This window comes from Conger conger, chromosome 10, assembly GCF_963514075.1.
Source record: "Conger conger chromosome 10, fConCon1.1, whole genome shotgun sequence".
Lineage (NCBI taxonomy): Eukaryota > Metazoa > Chordata > Actinopteri > Anguilliformes > Congridae > Conger > Conger conger.
Window position 1 is genome coordinate 36724371 of NC_083769.1, and position 21773 is coordinate 36746143.

The window sequence follows — 21773 nt, forward strand, 5'->3', positions numbered from 1 at the left end:
ATGCTGTATATGTTTATACATATACATTTCCATGAGGAGTAGTGCAAAATACATTCTGCAAATATGCTTGTGCAGGGATTAGATCTGTCTGATGTATTGTATTGTATTTGAACACATTTGAGGATCCAGTTATTTAACACTGTACGTTTGTTTTAGAGATGAAATTCACCTGATGCCTATATCATAATTGTTTTTCCAGAAATACTATTTATTTTTGCAATATGAGAGATGGAGTGAAAGTAAAGAAAAAATAATAATTCTGAAGTGCCCATCTACCCAGTTTAGTGTCACAGGGAAGAGATTTTGGGCTTTTTATATTGGTTTCCCAATGGCCACGTCAGACCCTCAGGCGAGGAAGGTGTGCACATACCTGTCTGGTACTTCAGGGTGTACCCCGTCAGGATTCCATTGGGCTCAGGAGGCATTGCCCATTCCACATATATGGTGTCCAGGTGTCTCTGCTGGACCGTCAGGTATTCGGGAGGTCCTGGCACTGCACCAAAGAACAGGGTCACGTGACCATACGCAGCTTTGATTGGGTGCAGCCATCCCCCCTTGAAATGTCTGCTGTAAATGACTGATGCAAACAGCCATTCTCATTGAGGTGAAATACAGTATATAATCCTGAGTGAAAAGCATGTGATTTTCACATGTTACATTTCACATGTGAAAGGCATGTGGATTTTCTGCAAGGGCGTGAATTTGTAGTTCAAAGGTAGGGAAGCATCCACAGATCACCCATATCAGGCCAATATCCACTATTTTCACATTGAACTGTTCTGTGACATTTCTTTAACTTTACATGAATATTGACACAACCCATGTGTTTTATTTCATGGCACTTTTAAAATGAGTCCGGCCGCTCCTCCTACCTCCCTCCATGGTCTGGAACTCGATGGTGGCACTGGGCGGGCCCTCGTATCGGTTGTTGGCCACCACCATCTGCATCCTGTAGTTGCTGTAGGGCATGAGGTCCGTCAGGACGCCCCAGGGCCGCGGGCTGGTCCCGTAGAAGCCCTGACTCTTTCTGTTCCTGCGGACGCTCAGCCACGGTAACACGCTGCTGTGTCGCCAGTAATACACCTGCAAACACCCGCCACGTCATACACCTGCAAACACCTGCCACGTCATACACCTGCACACACCCGCCACGTCATACACCTGCAAACACCCGCCACGTCATACACCTGCAAACACCTGCCACGTCATACACCTGCACACACCCGCCACGTCATACACCTGCAAACACCCACAAAGTCATACACCTGCAAACACCCGCCACGTCATACACCTGCAAACACCCGCCACGTCATACACCTGCAAACACCTGCAAACACCCGCCACGTCATACACCTGCAAACACCTGCAAACACCCGCCACGTCATACACCTGCAAACACCTGCCACGTCATACACCTGCAAACACCCGCCACGTCATACACCTGCAAACACCTGCCACGTCATACACCTGCAAACACCTGCCACGGCATACACCTGCAAACACCTGCAAACACCTGCCACGTCATACAACTGCAAACACCTGCCACGTCATACACCTGCAAACACCCGCCATGTCATACACCTGCAAACACCTGCCACATCATACACCTGCAAACACCTGCCACGTCATACACCTTCAAACACCTGCAAACACCTGCCACATCATACACCTGCACACACCTGCCACGGCATACACCTGCAAACACCCGCCATGTCATACACCTGCAAACACCTGCCACGTCATACTCCTGCAAACACCCGCCACGTCATACACCTGCAAACACCTGCCACGTCATACTCCTGCAAACACCCGCCACGTCATACACCTGCACAAACACCCACCAAGTCATACTCCTGCAAACACACACCACGTCATACACCTGCAAACACCTGCCACGTCAAACCACCTTCAAACACCTGCAAACACCCACCAAGTCATACTCCTGCAAACACCCGCCACGTCATACACCTGCAAACACCCACCAAGTCATACTCCTGCAAACACACACCACGTCATACACCTGCAAACACCCACAAAGTCATACACCTGCAAACACCTGCAAACACCCGCCAAGTCATACACCTGCAAACACCCGCCACGTCATACACCTGCAAACACCTGCAAACACCCACCACATCATACACCTGCAAACACCCACAAAGTCATACACCTACAAACACCCACCAAGTCATACACCTGCCCTGCCTAAATGCCCGCCAAGTCAGCCAGACTCCTGCCATTACATCATTACATTACATTTAACTGAGTCAGCCACATTGCTGCGGGTTACACACTGCTGTCATTACATTATTACCTTCCTGTATGTTATACCAAGTCACTGTCATGCTAAAACCATCACATTGTCACTGTCCTTATAGACAACATGCTTACACTCAGTGACCACTTTATCAGACTTTTTAGACATTGATCTGCTGTTGTAGGCCATCCAATTCAACACTTGACGTGTTGGGTGTGTTCAGAGACGCCCTTCTGCATACCACTGTTGTAATTTGCTTACTGTTGCCTTCCTGTCAGCCTGTGATGCAGATCCTCAGCTCCTCACCTTGTACTCCTTTAGTGCTCCCATAATGCTGCTTTGGGGTACGGGGGTCCAGTGCACTGTGGCCTCAGTGCTCTCGGTCTTTGAGATCCGTACGTTGGTGGGAGCGGTAAGCGGCCCTGCAATGACCAAAAACATGTCCGTCCTGCCCCGAGAACTACACACACTGAGAACTACACACCTCATGATATACACTACACTCTCCAGGAACTGCACACTACCATCCTCAAAGTCCACAAAACACAAGAATTATACAGCACAATAAATAGGCATGCTTGGAACTAAACTTCCCAAAAAATATGCATCTCAGTAACTACACACGTCACATACCAGTAACTGCATAACATGTACTACACACCTCAGGAACCATGCATCCCAGTAAATACACACCCCCTTCATGTAATACAGCTGACGGGCCAGGCTTGGCAAGGCGCTAGTGTACATGGTACAGCACTTACGGTCCTCTCCAGAGTATCCTATGATGATGTGTGACTCAGGGCCCAGCCCAAAGTCGTTCATGGCCTGGACCTTGATCTCGTAGGGTGTGAAGGTGTCCGTGTCGTAGATGTAGTATCTCCGCCAGTAGGTGGTGGCATTCTTCCACTCCTCCCTGGAGTCTCTGCGACGCCACCACACCACGTACCGCAGGTGGGGCCCGTTCCTCTCCATGTCCTTTAGGTACTTTAGACACACAACGCACGTCACGTACAGCGCGCGTCACCTACAACGCACAGCCTTGGACTCTTATCAAGTCCTGTGATAGGTCACGGTATCAGCTCCGGCCTTTGCGTATCACTTGCCTACCGGTGTGGCCTCTTACCTGCCAGCTGATCTCCATGTTGGTCCTCCTGTACCCCACCCCTCTGATGTTTGAAGGAATGGCATCGGGAGCTGGAAGGGGTGGCATGCTCTGTCAGTCTGACACACTGGCACACGGGAATTCTGTCACATTGACACTCTTTAATTCAGGCATGCTTTGCTGTGCTGCATTCGCTCAATATATTTGCAAAGAACAACTATTTTATTTAATTAAAATACACAAGTAGTGTGGTCTTTGATTTACTTACATTTTGGTGGATTTTCTGTACTTTGTATATGGTCACATGAAGTCAAAGGAACAAGACAACAATCTCTCAATTACACATCCATAAAGACGTCTAAGACCCATCCAGTTTACACTGGTGTTGATCTCCATAAGTGAAGATAATCATGATCGCTTCCCCATGCTCTCCCTCCTCTCTTTCATCATTAGTGGTAATCTAATTGATTCCCGGAATAAAAGATAAAAGTTACAAGGAAAGAAGGAAGTGCTTAATCGCTTCAAGCTTTGTGAAAGGAAACTTAGGGGCAATTTGAGGCTTTGATATTCATAAAAGGGATTAACAAAGTGATTCTTCAGGTTGAGTTATGTTAGCAGAATAAGGTCGCATGAAATTAGCAAAGAATAAATTCCGCACAGACACTAGGAAGTTCTTTTAGCCACCCCCTGTATTTAGGTTTGTTAGAGTAGGTACAGGAGCTTTTGTTTTGGAGTTTCTCTCTTACTTTTGCAAAAAAGTGACAACGATATTGTCTAGATCTCTATATTGCACAGTCACTTTTTTGCACTTTGTCACTTATTTAATCAATACACACTTTTGTGCCACACCTTTTTTGGTATCCCATAGTTATTCCCCCTCTGCTTTACTGGAAATTACCAAATTCTCCATAATCCGAGGCATTTATTTATCTCCTGTCATGCATCCATTTCACCTATTCATTACATTACATTAATGGCATTTGGCGATGCTCTTATCCAGAGTGACGTACAACAAAGTGTATACCCATAACCAGGGATAAGTGCGCTGAAAGACCCTAGAGGGAAATACAATTTCAACTGCTACCTGCACAACAAAGATAAGGAACAGGGCCTATTTGATCATCAGTTTTGTTTTTTGTTTTTTTTAATCGTAATATCGCAACACGCAAATGTATGAATATTCGACAGCCAGGTCGTAACAGCAGGCTAAGGGTAAAACATAAATTTCCCAAAATTGTTATTCACGTCAGAAAGGCAGCCCGAAGAAACTGGCCCCCTTGCATTGTGACACACTGGCATTCTGTTAGTGTACATTCACACACTGCCATTCTGTTAGTGTGCATTCACACACTGGCATTCTGTTAGTGTACATTCACACACTGGCATTCTGTTAGTGTGCATTCACACACTGGCATTCTGTTAGTGTGCATTCACACACTGCCATTCTGTTAGTGTGCATTCACACACTGGCATTCTGTTAGTGTACATTCACACACTGGCATTCTGTTAGTATACAGTCACACACTGGCAATCTGTTAGAGTACATTCACACACTGGCATTCTGTTAGTGTGCATTCACACACTGCCATTCTGTTAGTGTACATTCCCACACTGCCATTCTGTTAGTGTGCATTCACACACTGCCATTCTGTTAGTGTACATTCCCACACTGCCATTCTGTTAGTGTACATTCCCACACTGCCATTCTGTTAGTGTGCATTCACACACTGCCACGCTCTTGCTCTAGCACACTGCCAGGCTCTTGCTCTAGCACACTGCCACACTCTTGCTCTAGCACACTGCCACAGCCTGCACTCACGGGCTCCGCCGGTCTTGTACTGCCCTGACGGCACGCTGGGGCGGCTCCAGCCGATGGCGTTGATGGCGATGACTCGGAACTGGACCTTGGTGAAGGGCGTCAGCTGGAGGATAACGGAGTTGAGGTTGCCGGGGTAACTGGACAGGTTCTGCCACCTGCCACCCTCCCACCGATCCTCCGCAAACTGCACCAGGAATTCTGGGACATGAACGGGGAGATGGGAGGTCAGAAATGAAAAGGAAAGGAAAGGAGTTTGTGGACTGATGCTCTTGGCAAGAGCCTCTTGCAACACCCTTGTTCTTGTCCAAGCTGTTGAGTAATTTTCCTGTAAAAGAATTAATACGGTGGACTGAATTCATAACTGTGATGGGGTGAGTCTCTAATTGAGTCTCTGGGTTATCTTTTTTTTTTCCTCTGAGATAAAGCTGAAGGCATGGATTCACATGACCCTGGGGCAATGTAGATTATTGGCCAAAATCCAAGGAAGGCCAAATGCTATTGGTTTAAAGAGGCTTTACCCAGAATGGGGCTGTGGTTGTCGTCTCCTGGCACCCAGGAGAGTCGGATGGTGCGCTCTGAAGCGTCTGACAGCTCCAGGTCTGTGGGAGCGTTCGGCCGGTCTGTGGGGGAGGGGGAGCATAATGAGAACGGCAGCAATAGAGTAACATAATAATGGAAAAGAATAGAATGCAACTCAACGCAATGGAACAAAATAGAATACAATAGAGTTATTGATACACCGAATAAATCAATCTTTAAAACAAAAAGTTTAAACCTTTTTTTATAATTAATATAGGCATGAAAAAAAAGGAAAAGGGAATCACAATAGTACCAGTCAATGATCATTTGAACCACAGGCTACATAACCACACTGAAGACAAAGAACATGACCATACTCACTAGAATAACCGATAGCTGTTGGTACAAATATATTGAAAGATACACTAAAAACAGTCCAATCCTCAGCCAGCAGTCCTTTCAATTGGCCTCCCTCCCCTTGCATAAGCTCATTAAACTCTTTTTTAAAATCACCTTTATAGAAATCAGACTTACTTGAAGAGCAAGTGAGCAGGGTGAAAAAGCGTGAAATTGAATAATTGCTCATTAGATAATGGGCTCAGTTTCCAAACAAGCAAATTATTCTTATAGTCATTTAAATTATTAAATTATTGACAGTGAGATGTAATTGCACTTTTAATTGGAAGCAGACAAAAATAAAATGGCTTTGGTGTTACCTTGTAGCACAGTTTTGTGAAGATAAACGGGGCCTCTGGGAGGTAAAATGTTACAGGTTAGCAGATGTATTACTACAAAATTGTGAAATAAAGCAAGGATCATTTGCAAAAGGCAAAATTTTCAGTAGCAAGAGTGTTATTTTTATTATTATTATATTATTATTAATACTGTAAATCGGCAGTAGCAAAGCAATGAGTTGAAATATGTAGGTGCAGTATGTGTATTTTTTGCGTGTATTTGTAAACATACTGTGTGTGTGTATGTGTGCTTGTGCATGTGTATGTATGTGCGTATATTTGTGTGTATTTGTATACATACTGTGTGTGCGTATGTGTGCCTGCGCGTGTGTTTGTATGTGTGTGTGCTTGCGCTCATACCTATGACAGTGACGCGTGCGGACGCAGAGATCTCATCCAGCTCTGTTTTGATGATGCAGGTATATTTACCCTCATCCCCTCTGTTGATCCCAGGGATGGCTAGATGATCGTCCTCCTTTCTCAACCTGGAGGGGCAGGGTGGGGGGGGGTTTGAGAGTGGTTTATGGGGACCAAAGGCTGAGATTCAGATACTCCACAGGTGTTTATAAATTAATCAATTATCAAGCACCCTCAATGTTTATAATTTAAAATTATACTCACTTTGGCAAGTATTCTTCATTTCTGACTTTCAGTTGGAATCACTTTCAAATGTGAGTGAGCCTCCGGGTTGTATTTCTGTATGTACGTATGAGTGTGCACTTCTGTTTTGTGTATATGTGATATGTGTCAGCATGACTTGCCTCTAGCCCAGGTTGTCTTTGTTGTGTATATGTGATATGTGTCAGTGGGACTTGCTTCTAGCCCAGGTTGTCTTTGTTGTGTATATGTGATATGTGTCAGTGGGACTTGCTTCTAGCCCAGGTTGTCTTTGTTGTGTGTATGTGATATGTGTCAGTGGGACTTGCCTCCAGCCCAGGTTGATAGGTTTATTGTCCTTCAGCCAGGTCACGGTGATGGGCATGCTGATGTCATGTTTGGCCTTGCAGTTGAGGCGCGCCAGGCTCCCTCTGCTGGCCGTCAGGCGCTGTGGCGACTGCAGGAACTGGGTGGCCTCTGAAACCGCCCGGCATCACACACACGGGTCACATGACACTAACCGCGGGGGGGTGTTTGGTTCATTGGAGGTTTCAAAATGAGGTTCGGAAGATACATTTACATCTGCTTAATCTCTTCCTGGTGCTCCAGACTGCTGTGGTACTTGTCATCATCCATCCATCCATCCATCCATTATCTGAACCCGCTTATCCTGAACAGGGTCGCAGGGGGGCTGGAGCCTATCCCAGCATACATTGGGCGAAAGGCAGGAATACACCCTGGACGGGTCGCCAGTCCATCACAGGGCACACACACCATTCACTCACACACTCATACACTCATACCTACGGGCAATTTAGACTCTCCAATCAGCCTAACATGCATGTCTTTGGACTGTGGGAGGAAACCGGAGTACCCGGAGGAAACCCACGCAGACACGGGGAGAACATGCAAACTCCGCACAGAGAGGCCCCGGCCGACGGGGATTCGAACCCAGGACCTCCTTGCTGTGAGGCGGCAGTGCTACCCACTGCACCATCCGTGCCGCCTACTTGTCATCATTTAATGGAATATTTTTATTTATGTTACCTTTTTATTCCTATGTCACTGATGTCTAGATGGGAGGATCAGCCAGCTGTAACTTATGATCCGATGTGATCTCAACCCAGACCAAAATGCTTGAAATAATCTATACAGTGTTTCTCAATAAATTACTTGGTATTCAATCAGTTGAAATGGAATTGACTTTGAACTGTATAGTTTTACTCCATTTCATAAGTGCTGTATTAGTGAGGCTGACCTTTGACCTCCAGACGGACGTGGTTTTCTGCCCTTCCCATCCTGCTGGTGACCACGCAGGTGTAGAAGCCCTGGTCATGTGATCTGACCCGCCGGATCTCAAGGGTGCCATTCGGGAGGGTTCTGTACTGACTCCCAGTTAAAATGGTGCTCTGGCCTTCTTTAAACCTGCATACAAGTGCAAACAGTTGTTCATTTTACTTTCACTTTGTATGCATTTTTTTATTCTTTACAAATCCTCTTTATTTATACTTAGGGCGGCCTGTAGCGTAGTGGTTAAAGTAAATGACTGGGACAGGCAAGGTCAGTGGTTTTAATCCCGGTGTAGACACAATAAGATCCGCACAGCCGTTGGGCCCTTAGGCAAGGCCATTAACCCTGCATTGTTCCAGGGGAGGATTGTCTCCTGCTTAGTCTAATCAACTGTACGTTGCTCTGGATAAGAGCGTCTGCCAAATGCCAATAATGTAATGTTATTCAATTTTGATGCAATTGAAAATGTGAGCGACTTGTTTTCTTTACAGACATGCACACACACACATACACACACATACGCACACACAAACGGTCCCAAAAATGTCAGAACACAGCCTTAGACAGGAGGGCATGTATTTCTCAGCGGAGAAGTGCATTCTGATTGGCTGTGATGCTCACCAGCGTAGCTCAGGTACGGGGGCACCAAAGTAGGAGCAGTGGAGGAAGGTGCGGTTGTTCTCGATCGCCTTCACCACCTGGTTCCAGGGGCCCAGCATACGTGGGGCCGCATCTGTGAGAACAAAGGGCGCACAGGGTTCACTCAGGAGACCTCACTGTTTGCTCTACATTACCCAGAATCCAACAGGTCAGCCTATTACCCAGAATTTTCTAATCAATTTTATATCCATCACCCAGCATCCAATTTATGACTTTCATTCTTCCTGTTAGGCACCTTTCACTGGAGGCATATGCTTCTATACTGTATCTTTTTGAAAGAGAGAAAACAAAACCAAATATGGTAGCAATGTAAAATACAGTGGCATAAAAAAGCCATGTCGTAAAAGGCCTTGTAGTAAAAACAAAATGCTATAAACACTGCATTATACAAATACATTCAGAAACATTTGTCATGAATTCTAGTATTATATAACTACTTTAGGTAGATGTTTTTCTAATTTTACTCGAACTCACCCAGGATGTGGACGAAGGCATTGCCGAGGATATAGCCGTAGTCGTTGGAGGCGTTGCACTGGTACACGGCACTGCTGCCAATCTGCACTGAGCGGAAGATCAGGGTGTCCCCCGAAACCTGTCTGCTGGGGTTCGGCCGGGCAACTGGCGTAAACGCAGAAAAGCAGAGCCCAAAGAAAGGACAGGGAGGGGAATGAGATTCTCTCATAAAACTGCACACTGAATCATTTCAGTATGGATGAAACACAACCCATATGATTAATTGTATTCAAGGAAATGCATCTGAAAAGTGCATGAGGCAATATCCTTACTGCCAAAACATGAAAGTATTGGACAATCCAAATACAAATACAATCCAATCCAATCCAAATACAAACTCTAGCCCTGGCACTAACCCTATCCCAGAAAACCTGTCCATTGGAATAAATGTCAAGAACCAGCACCCAAAAAGGATAGCAATCAAGCAGCTGTAGACCATGCTGAGGATGACTGAAGCCACCTTCCTGGCAGGAGAAATCTGGATTCCACTATTCAATTATTCCTGGACTCCGGAAGCTCGCCAGAAGATCAACTTGGAGGAGATCAGCACTCACATTCAACATGTTCCAAAGCTTCCAGTGGGGGACAGTTGGACCACTGGCTCCACCATTTAAACTGAAAATCCCCATGAACAGTCAGGGAGGGGAACAAGAACATTATATTACTGGCCCAAAACTTCACACTTACTCCAAATAAATTTTAAGGGTCTATCATTTATACCAACTGTAAACATGAGCAAAGAAAACAAAAAGAAACCCTCAGAGCAATCGTCTTTGAGGGATCAGAAAATACAGAACAAACATCCATCATACCAAAATCCAACTGGGAGTCCAGGGCCAACCAAATGCCAGGCGTAATAACATAGATTATCAAGGACAGCCACACTCTAAACAAGGCACTGAGCCCCCGAACTCACAAAGACAAAAACAACCTCAGCAGAGGAGCAAGCCAAGCCCTGCACCAGCTGACAAACAAATCATCATCAAACCGGTCAATAAGGGGAGTGCCATAGTGATCATGGACAAAACACAATACACATGAAAAGCATACAAACAGCTAAACAACGCCACACATTACAAAAACATAATTAGGACCATATATCTAGACACATCCAACAGACACATCACAAAAAAATGTTTTACTCTCCAAGAACTCCAAGAACCAGTATTCTTTATCGCCCCCCCACAAAATACACAAGCCACCTCTGTCTTGGGGCATACCATATGAGGTCCCAGCAGGGAGAGCCATTGTTTCAGCAGTGAATCTTACAGTATCGCTGAATAGGTATACCATTTGCTTACTCCAATGTCCACAAAACATAACAGCTCCATAAGACACATATCACTTCATCAACATAGAAAACAGCACCAGAAAGGCACAGGAAGCCATTGTGTTTACCAATTACATAGTCTTTACCAAAATATAAACACAGCGGGGCTAAAGGCTGTAAAACTCTGGATAGAGAATCAGCGTCAACAAAAATTACTTTGAATTCAACAAAGAATTCTTCATACAGATCAGTGGCATGGTTATGGGCAAAACATTGCACCAGCCTATGTTAACATTTATATTGAGAAGAGACATTTCAAAAATTCCCCAAACTACAAACTACAAATTGCTACCTTAGATGACATATGGGGAATATGGAGATATAGTTTAGAAGATTTCAAACAATTCATATGAATCCACAACATGCACCATAGAGCTATAATCATTGCAAACATAAGCAAACATACCACACATAATCAACACCCCAATTTAAACCAATGGATAGATCTTTCCAGAAGGTCTTGTTGTCTTGTAGTTAAGGTCTGGAAGACTAGAACTACAAGACAACAAGACGTTCAGAATCATCCCGCTAAATCATTTAGCCAAACCACAAGCAGAAACATTACACAGAACCTGAATCCTATAAAACACAAACATATTCCAGGACTACAAAATGATCTCTGCCTACAAGAGAAATAAGAAAACCCAAAGGACTATCTGGTAAGCAAATTACCAGAAATCAACACTGTGCACACACAAGGCCCAGTGTTTTACAAATAAGCCACTATAGTCAGAAAAATCATGTATACAGAAAAATTGTTTGTGTATACAACACAAAAAGCTGCATATACTCTACTGTGTGTCATAATGTGTAAAAAGTGACATAGGAGATACAGGGAATAGACTGGCACAAAACATACAGTATAACATTATAAATCATAAGGACACACACCTGGTGGCTCATTTACATCAACATGGACATATGTTTGGCCTTCAAAAAAATAACTGGACACTGGAGGATGGACGTACAGGTAGGGTAGAAAAACCCTGGATCGTGCAATGAAACACATTATACACACACATAAAACTCCAAAACAAAAGGGACCAAATTCTTCCAACTTAAAGGTTCCAGTACACTGAAGGCTACTGCAGTACTACTGCTACTGTTCTTACCCAAGAAGCCCTCATGAGGGCAAACTTGGGAAAAAAAGTTTTTTTCCTAACCAGTACACTAACCCTAACCATCCATCCATCCATTATCTTAACCCGCTTATCCTGAATAGGGTCGCAGGGGGGCTGGAGCCTATCCCAGCATACATTGGGCGAAAGGCAGGAATACACCCTGGACAGGTCGCCAGTCCATCACAGGGCACACACACCATTCACTCACACACTCATACCGATGGGCAATTTAGACTCTCCAATCAGCCTAACGTGCATGTCTTTGGACTGTGGGAGGAAACCGGAGTACCCGGAGGAAACCCACGCAAACACAGGGAGAACATGCAAACTCCGCACAGAGAGGCCCCGGCCGACGGGGATTCGAACCCAGGACCTCCTTGCTGTGAGGCAGCAGTGCTACCCACTGCGCCATCCGTGCCGCCTCTAACCCTAACCATAATCTATTAATTAAACATAAAACTATACACTTTACCACCAAAGTGAGAGAAAGTAGGTGCAATGCCTCAGATCAGCACTGCATTCTGGGATACTCACGCTCAATGGGCTCCCCATTCACAAGCCATTGGACAGTGGGTTTAGGGGTGCCCTGGGCCCGGCACACTATCCGGCCATTCTCATCCGGTGCCACAATCAGGTTAGCAGGCTTTTCTACCCAATAGGGAACCACTGCAAAGTATGGGTCAGTTTTTCAATGCCATAAAAAAGTGACAGTAATACAGTGCACATGCAATAGTGCCTTTTAGCTCATAAGCATTTCATAATTTTTAACGGATAACAAAGGGTGCTGAACTGGCATGATAGGCTACTTGGTACATCGGAACATTATGAATGTGGTGTGGTGTGAGGCTGACCTTTGACCCGGACATAGAATACATGGCGGATAATGTCCATCTTGTTAACAGCAGTGCAGGTGTAGTCACCCGTGTCTTCGTCGGTTGTCCTGCCGATGCGTAACATTTTGTTGAAGTTCTCCAGCTTCACCCTCCGCGGCGGGACGTCACCGCCGTTCTTATACCACCTGACAACGGGGGTGGGGCTACAGGGGAGCGGAGAACAGACCCGAACACACAGACGGTGTGAGGTGTGTGCCTGTCTGTATGCGTGTGTGTATGTGTGTGTGTGTGTGAAACTCACAATCCGGCTGGAATACACTCGAGGACCAGTTCTTCTCCTCTCCGGACCACCACGAGGCTGGACGTCCCGGAGGGTTTCAGAAAAGAGGGCACCGTCTCAGCCACCATCCGAGCTGTGGAGAGGGCGGGTTACACAAATCACATGCCTGGGACATGTGTCCCACTCAACAACTCTCGGGCAGAGTGTACATCATCCAAATACGACCTAAAATACTAACACACACTCTGCCCTGGTGTCCATTACCAGCCAGCCACACACATGCACACAAACATACACACACACACTCTCACATGCACACAAACATACATACGTACGCACATGCAAGTGCATGCACATGCACACACACACACACACACACACACAAACATACATATGCACACATACACACACACACTCACACGCACACATACCCACACGCACACAAATATACATACGTATGCACGTGCACGCGCACACACACACACACACACACACACACACACACACATACGTATGCAAATGCAAGCGCACACATGCACACACACACGCACACAAATATACATACACACGTGCACTCACACGCACACAAACATACATACGTACACACATGCACACATACACACACACGCACACAAACATAGGTACATATGCACATGCACTCACGCACACACACACAAAGTGGCCTAAATAAATCATTAGCTTGCATGTGATGCATACGCATTATCCATCCATCCATCCATTATCTGAACCTGCTTATCCTGATCAGGGTCGCAGGGGGGCTGGAGCCTATCCCAGCATACATTGGGCGAAAGGCAGGAATACACCCTGGACAGGTCGCCAGTCCATCGCAGGGCCATACGCATTATGATTTTAGCAATAATTTCTTTATTAGGATGTTTATTTCTTAAATAAAAAAACAACAGGTGCGCCTTATAGAGAGTCTTAGAGTTTTCCAAAGACAGGTGCATCAGCATTATTACTGTAATTAGCTGTTAGCTGCTGTTGCTCTTTTCAGGTGTCTGGGATGACTCAAGCTATTCCAGGTTTTTTTACTTCTGATTTATGCCCAGAGATGGGTCATTAAGTTCATTTTCAGAGGGAATACAGACTCTCATCTTCTGGAATGTTCTCTGAGGAAACTCGGCTGTTTGATGTGTGTGAGCCTGTGTAGGGAAGTGTGTGGCTGCTCCCTGATCAAACTACATTTTTATATCAAAAATACTTTGTGTAAAACACAACTGGGTGGGAATACAGATTTGATTGGTCAAAGATGCAAAATTGGCTTGAAATGAGAACAGCAGGGACAGCAAGTCAAGGTTAGGAGTGTGGTTTGGCTGCACATTTTATGTGCAGTACCTACGTTTCACAACTAGGGGTCCATATTGCATTGTGGAAAAGGTGTTATTTAATCAGAGAGCTCTGTGTACAGATGACACCTGTGTTTGCATGCATGTGCATTTGTGTATGCATGCATGCATGATTGTGAGCATTTGCGTATGCATGCATGTACTGTGTGCATATACTATATGTGTGTGCAGTCGTGTATGCATGTGTGTGTCCACGTGTGTGCATTTGTGTATGCATGTAGTGGTTAAGGTACATGACTGGGACACGCAAGGTCGGTGGTTCGGTCCCCGGTGTAGCCATAATAAGAGCCGCACAGCCGTTGGGCCCTTGAGCAAGGCCCTTAACCCTGCATTGCTCCAGGAGAGGATTGTCTCCTGCTTAGTCTAATCAACTGTACATCGCTCATTAATGTAATGTAATGTAATGTAATGTAATGTAATGCAATGCATATGTATGCATGTACTGTATGTGCACGTGTGCCTTTGTATATATTTGAATGTGTATGTGTATGTGTCTAAATACTTACTGGTCAGCACTTTGAGGGAGTAAGGGCTCTTCTGTTGGATGCTCTGAGTGGACTTGAAGCGGGCATTGCAGCAATAGTCAGTCAGCGAGTCGTTGATCGTGACGTGAGCAAAGTAAAGGTCTCCGTTCGCCCCCATGGATAGTCTGCGGTCTTGAGGGATGGGCATCATGGCTTGGGGAGGGCAGAAGTGGGGTAAGGACAGGCAGGAGCAAGCCAGTGAGCACCAGTGTTGGTGCCAATGAGTGCAATAACTTTTAGAACAGGGATGGGCAATTCCAGTCCTGGAGGGCCGGTGTGTCTGCAGGTTTTTGTTTCCACCAATTACCCTGGCTAAATGAGCTATAATTGGCTGTACACACTGGTTGACTCGTAGATTAGATCACAGTCAAAGAACAATTTCCGGCTGTCATTCATGCCTTTATCATGAAATGTAGCTTAAATTTGAGGTGGTGTAAATGTTAGGGCTATTTAAGTAATTAAAGTCATCAGTTGGTATGAAAACCAGAAACAGATATGGCCCTCGTTGCCCACCCCTGTTTTAGAACTAGTGCTCAGGCCAATTACCCAGCTAACACAAAACATTCCCACAATGTTGCTGCCATGTAGTGGCAATGTTATAACATTTCAAAAACATTCTAGAAACCAATAAATTGTGCTAGTTGGGTATAAACATAATGAGATGTAACTATTGTACCTGAAGGCAAAGACTCTTTACAATAATGGACAATGGAAAGCACTGTGGAAAAGGACCCTGTCTGCACTGCAGATGGGCAGTGTTCTAAGTCAGAGACCAATTACTCAGGATGAAATGGAAGTCAGAGCGAGTCAGATGCTAGCGTGGGATAGGGGCGGGCTGCCTTACAGCTGTTCAGCCAGAAGGTCTGTGGTAGGGGCAGTCCAGGAGGGTCACACGGGAGGACCAATGGGAAGCCCATGTACACCGATACAGGCTCCAGAACCTCTTTGGGCCACAGTGGGGCCTCTGGTACAAACACATGCATGGACACACACAGGACGTCACATGTGGGTCACTGGTATTACATTCCATTAAGGATAAAACATGCATGCAGCTCACACAGTCACAATCAGTATACACACACAACGCATTTTCATTAACATGTCAGTGTTTCTGGACTATAAAACGCATTGTGAATCTGTGATTGGTGTTTGTGGTGTGTAAGGAGTATAGAACCTCTGCGATTGGTGTTTGTGGTGTGTAAGGAGCATAGAAGCTCTGTGATTGGTATTTGTGGTGTGTAAGAAGTATAGAACCTTTGTGATTGGTGTTTGTGGTGTGTAAGAAGTATAGAAGCTCTGTGATTGGTGTTTGTGGTGTGTAAGAAGTATAGAAGCTCTGTGATTGGTGTTTGTGGTGTGTAAGAAGTATAGAAGCTCTGTGATTGGTGTTTGTGGTGTGTAAGGAATATAAACTCTCTGTGATTGGTGTTTGTGGTGTGTAAGGAGCATAAACGCTCTGTGATTGGTGTTTGTGGTGTGTAAGGAATATAAACGCTCTGTGATTGGTGTTCGTGGTGTGTAAGGAATATAAACGCTCTGTGATTGGTGTTTGTAGTGTGTAAGGTGAGCCATGCTGCTTCTCACTGGAGATTCTGAGCTGGATCTTGTCGGACACAGCTGAGCCGTAATCGTTTGTTGCGAAACACTGGTACTCTGCTTCATACTCCTCTGAGCGACGCCCGTGGCCGATGGCCATGTCCAGCGTTCCCGACCACCGCCTCATTGACACCCAGGAATCCCTTGGAACGTTGTAGAACTTCCCGTTCCTTAGCCATGAGAAACTGTTTGGGGAATATCAGAGAGGCAGAGAAAAAGACAAATGGACAGAGAGACAGGGATGGCTAGGCGGCCAAATTTAAAGATGGAGGTGGAGACAGACAAGTCACAGGACATCCAACCTTGTTATATTTTGCATAAAACGATTGCATAAAATGTTTAACTGAGGATCTCAAAAGCTAGAAGAATGAGAGGGTTGCATAATGGTCTCAGTAATTAGTATGTCACAATGTGGAAGAAGACGGGACACATTCTAAATGAACACTGTCAGTGTTCTTTGTGCTGTGGATCTATCTGATTTTGCAGAAGCTGAAAACCTCTTTGAAAATTAAACCAAAACAAAAAAACAATAATTATAATGAAAAGAAATAAAAAGAAATGCCACTGAAAAAGTAGCTAAAAAGCCAAGAACAGAACCATGAGAAAAGTGAGAAAGGGAAAGCAGAGAGAGAGACAGGGTAGCAATAGGGGGCGCTGTTTCTCTTACACCGGGAAAGGGTTTCCTTTGCCCTCACACTCAATGAAGATGCCCTTTTTGGGGTCCACAAGGTGCTCCTTCATCGACTGTTTGGTAATTGTGGGGGGCTGTTTCACTGGAAAGGGACGAGAGAGCATGTCATCTCAGGTTCCACCTATCTATCCATCTATCATGCATCCATCAGCTATCAATTTTGATTAGAAAACATTTTGAATGGACCTGTTTGGGAAATAAGCAGAGAAACCTGCCACGTAATTTGTTTTTGTAACAATTTGGAATGCTGCCAGGCAGCCACTTGTCACTGGCTGCGCTGCTGCAGGTTGCAGGAGTAGTGCTGGAGCAGGTAAACTGCAGCAGCCTTCAGCCCTCAGAACCTCTGTTACCTGGTGCAGATGACCCAGACTGGGTTTCAACCAACATCTGTCCTTAACCCTTTAACTGGTGGAAGATCACAGATACATATGTGATTAGAATGTTCTTGACTGAACATCCGAATGCTGATGTAACAATCACTACTGGTAATGGAGTTCTATTAATGGAGGTGATACAGAACACTGATATAGAATTTTAAAATAAAAATTCCAAAAAAAACTACTCTTCAAAGGGTTAATTCTGACAATTTTGATCAAGACTTTCATTTATTTCTTGACAGTTTGGTGAGTTCAAGCATCAATAAAACAACCCAAGCCCCAGAGAGAGGATAAAGCAGAGGTGAGCAATGAGTAACACAGACTTACAGTCCGGGGGAACCTCCATGGTGAACACGTCCTGCCACAGCAACAGCAAAAGTCCGAACTCGGCCAACACCAGCCCCCAGCCCTGCGGCGCCATCTCTGGCCTGATTGGTCCCCTGTGTGATCCTGCTCTCCCTCCAGTATTGGCTCGCTCTCTTGTTAAGACCTGGAACAGAACCAGAAAACTGCCTGAGGGGCAAGCACTCATTTCTTTGATTTAAAAATATGAGTGGTCTTGACACAGAAGGGAAGGGAGTCAAATGAGAGTGAAACTCTATTTTTTTTCAGCGATGCCGTTCTTCATTTTGGTTATTGTATTTTTTTAATGAGGTCTTGAGTGGGTCATTTCTTCAAAATTAATTTCTCAGTTTTGAACAGCTGTGGCATACAGATTGATGGACAATGGGAAATGTATGGCCTGTTTCTTTGAAATATCTCACCGCAAACTGTCTCCTTCACTTCACAGGGCAGGAAGTTGGCTTCCCAAGGTTAACGTTTAAATATGTACATTTTCACTTTGAGATAACTACTTTCAACTGCAGGTCTCAAAAAGCGTTCGTCTGAATGTTCAACATCGGAAGGAACCAGAAGGCAATTTCTGAACAGCCCAGGTAGGGTTTGCTCCCACTTTTAAGAGTCAAGGTGGAAAGACTCGCGGCAGCATGAGAACGAAGGGGAAGGGTGGGATGGCTGGAGAAGAGTACTCAGGACTAAGCAGAAGAATAAACCGAAAAGCATGGAGATGATGATGACTGTAGCATTGCTGCCGATTTGGGTTCGGCTCACCCGAGGTCAATGCTAATGTTAGTGGCATCACTTGGAAGCTATTTTGGGGGGTTTGAAACTCAGAACCCAGGTGATGAATTCTCGAAAAGGAACAAAATGGCTGCAAATGCATTGTTCACAGGGGGGTAATGAGGTGGGTGCAGAAGTGGTTATTTAAGTTTTCCACATATTTTAAGTGTATCTACAGTATCACCATTTTTGGTGGGGAGGTGGGTCAATCTTATCAGTCTTATCTTTTTCAAATGAATCATTGGGTTCATATCATTCCTCCAAAAAAGTGACCAAATAGCTCTATGATCACAAGATGATTACTCACAGTATTACAAAAATCAAAAGAAAACAAGACAAAAAATATAGGTACATTGTATTGTCCAGAAATTCTCTTGAACTTGGCACCTCCATGTATTTATTTGCATCTCCAATCGTCTTCTCACCAAGAATTCAGTGACAATTCACCCCCCAGCCAAATCCCACCCTCCCCTCCTGTTCTCTCACAGCGTCCCATTGTCTCAGTCATTTTCACACAATGGACACAGCAGAGGCGGCGCAGGGCTCGACTCCAACCTCAAGCCCTGTCTCATTCAAACATTCAAAACAGCTCCGACCCCCCTCTCCCCCCAGAAACATGTGCCCAGGCTGGCCTCAATCATAGCCAACAGGGATCTGGCTCCGATACCAGCCAGGGGGAGGAGGACAAAACAATACCCTGCTATGATCCCGATGTCCTCTGGGTGGCGCCCTTCTAATGCCCAGCCAAATATTGCCGTTTGTTGTCGTTTTCCTCGTTGACCTACATGGTTAAGCTCCAGCAGATGCACACTACTCTCTGAGCTGTAGACTTGGAACAGCAGAATAATGTCTGCGGAATATCACAGTGGAAACAGAGAAAGGTTAGGGGAAGTTTCTATGAAAGTTGGCTTTTCTTTTGTTGTGTTCAAGTCCTTAATTATGATGAAAGATGACAGAGATGGGTACGGGAAGATGAAAGACTGACGAGGGAGCACATCCTACCATAGGGAGGTCATTACTAATGACCAAATAGATTATAAACTGGCAAGGAAATGGAATTATGCTGATGTGAAGGCACATGGCTTCTGATTAAGCATCTCTTATAGTTCCCCACTCCACAAGCTTGCTCTCACCACTGTAACTATATCTTGTTTCTAACTGAATGCCATTGCCTGCACACTGGAGCGGCCCTAATAAATATCCCTGGCTGTTATAGCCGCTTCAAGAACAATATAACAGCAACCCTAAGGACAGTCTCACAGCGCCCCTAGGCAGTGCCAGGGGCACCGCCAGGTCAGGCAGAAACCAAGGTCTACTGGAAGGCCTGAAAGAAAGCATTACATGTATGTGTAAGCAAAATAAATAACTGGGGATGATATGAATGGTGGAATGCTAAACTAAAACGCAGGAGATACTGTAAGTGATACATAGACGAGCACACACAGCTGTTATGAGATGGTAAAATGAAGTTATGATCACAAGTATGTATGGAGTGGAAAGTAAATGTATATATGCAGTATTGTATATGCATGCCTAGAAATGTGTTTGGATTATGGAGTGACCACCTTGGCCCTCCATAGAAAAGTATCTAGGGGAATAACAGTTACAATCATAAGATCAAGCACTGTCATACAAAATTTTTATTTCTATCACTAGACCATGGGGGAGGTGACTATGCAGTCTCTATCCTCCTGAAGGAGGAGTGGGCCTCTTGGTGGGGCAGGGTGTTATCAGCCTGCAAAGAATCGTTCAGGGTGAATCTGCATAACAGTTCTGCTGGTACCATAGTCATTGCTGTACAGAATCATTTTGTTATGTATTTTGTTGGTAAACATGCGTTGTTTTCCTTAGGCAGCATGGGTTCATATTATCTCTCATGGACTTAACCAATGATTATGCTTATTAATGAACCATCAAGTTTTTATCTCATCTACATCTTCCTATATGAACTATTTTTCAGCTTCACAAATACCTAGAACCCAGTTATAAAACCAACTACAGCCGGTGTATAGTCTCTAGTGTGAGCCCCCATACCTGGCTCAGAACTAGGCACAAGTCACAAGAGACATCTGAGTTTTAGCAGTCGAAATCAAAGTCCCAATACCTCAGAATACTGAGACAGCAAAGAAGTCCCAAGGCCTCTGATTTGCTCAGAAGTTAGAAACAAGTTCCCAGAACTCCGGGACAAAGTCAGAGGGGCACTGGTGCCAGTCACGGCAGAGATGCTGCCCAGCTCCACAGCATACACATCAGGTTATCTCTGGACTTCTGTGTTTTCTATTGCTCCTTTCCCTGTTCTTGCAAACAACATTTCCAAATATTCCAAACAAATGAACTGCATCACTATGGACTGGATTTGCCCTTAAATCTAATCTGACAATAAAAAGACTAGTTTTATTAAAATCCACAGATTGCCAAGTTAAACCACTAAAACTTGCCAAACTGAGATTGTGAATAAAAAGGGTGACGTTTGTGTATGCTTGTAAGTCGGTTTTGCCTAAGATTTCATTGTATAAAATTGCTCTTATAATTTAAACATATGCATGATTATTGCTAGTATTATTCATTGTTAGCATTTATTAAGAGCACGCTGCATTTTGCCAATGCCTTCAAGAAGTGTACTATGCCTATAAAACCACGGCAGAACACAAGAGGGCGGCCTGTAGCGTAGTGGTTAAGGTAAACGACTGGGACCTGCAAGGTCAGTGGTTCGATCCCCGGTGTAGCTACAGTAAGATCCACACAACCGTTGGGCCCTTGAGCAAGGCCCTTAACCCTGCATTGCTCCAGGGGAGGATTGTCTCCTGCTTAGTCAAATCAACTGTACGTCTCTGGATAAGAGCGTCTGCCATTAATGTAATGTAATGTAATGTAATGTAATGAGTAGCTCATTCATAAGCATTTGTTCCTAGGTAAGGTGACATCATGTATGATGTCATTGGTATAAGAGCCCATGACACCACTCCTCTCATGCCATCTAGTGCCATGGAACACTTGACAACTATTGCAATGACTAGCAGTGAAGTGTACTGGTTAGGGATCTG

The 21773-nt window shown here is 44.8% G+C and overlaps 1 protein-coding gene across 3 annotated transcripts in view; it reads right to left on the reverse strand.

Moving 5' to 3' along the window:
- The window catches only part of LOC133138529 (neurofascin-like), a 44759-nt gene that overhangs the window by 7794 nt on the left and 15192 nt on the right, over positions 1-21773 (reverse strand). For all 3 annotated transcript variants that reach the window (XM_061257363.1, XM_061257361.1, XM_061257362.1), the window contains exons 2-21: positions 17938-18100; positions 17210-17315; positions 16531-16727; positions 15791-15910; positions 14929-15099; positions 13077-13188; positions 12794-12978; positions 12477-12608; positions 9453-9596; positions 8940-9051; positions 8287-8453; positions 7358-7505; positions 6792-6916; positions 5697-5798; positions 5179-5376; positions 3381-3451; positions 3019-3241; positions 2564-2679; positions 873-1083; positions 371-493 (exon numbers count right to left, since the gene is read on the reverse strand). In XM_061257363.1, the coding sequence (XP_061113347.1) occupies positions 371-493; positions 873-1083; positions 2564-2679; positions 3019-3241; positions 3381-3451; positions 5179-5376; positions 5697-5798; positions 6792-6916; positions 7358-7505; positions 8287-8453; positions 8940-9051; positions 9453-9596; positions 12477-12608; positions 12794-12978; positions 13077-13188; positions 14929-15099; positions 15791-15910; positions 16531-16727; positions 17210-17315; positions 17938-18031 (2857 nt within the window). In that variant the 5' untranslated portion in view covers positions 18032-18100. The remainder of the gene's footprint in view (positions 1-370; positions 494-872; positions 1084-2563; positions 2680-3018; positions 3242-3380; positions 3452-5178; positions 5377-5696; positions 5799-6791; positions 6917-7357; positions 7506-8286; positions 8454-8939; positions 9052-9452; positions 9597-12476; positions 12609-12793; positions 12979-13076; positions 13189-14928; positions 15100-15790; positions 15911-16530; positions 16728-17209; positions 17316-17937; positions 18101-21773) is intronic.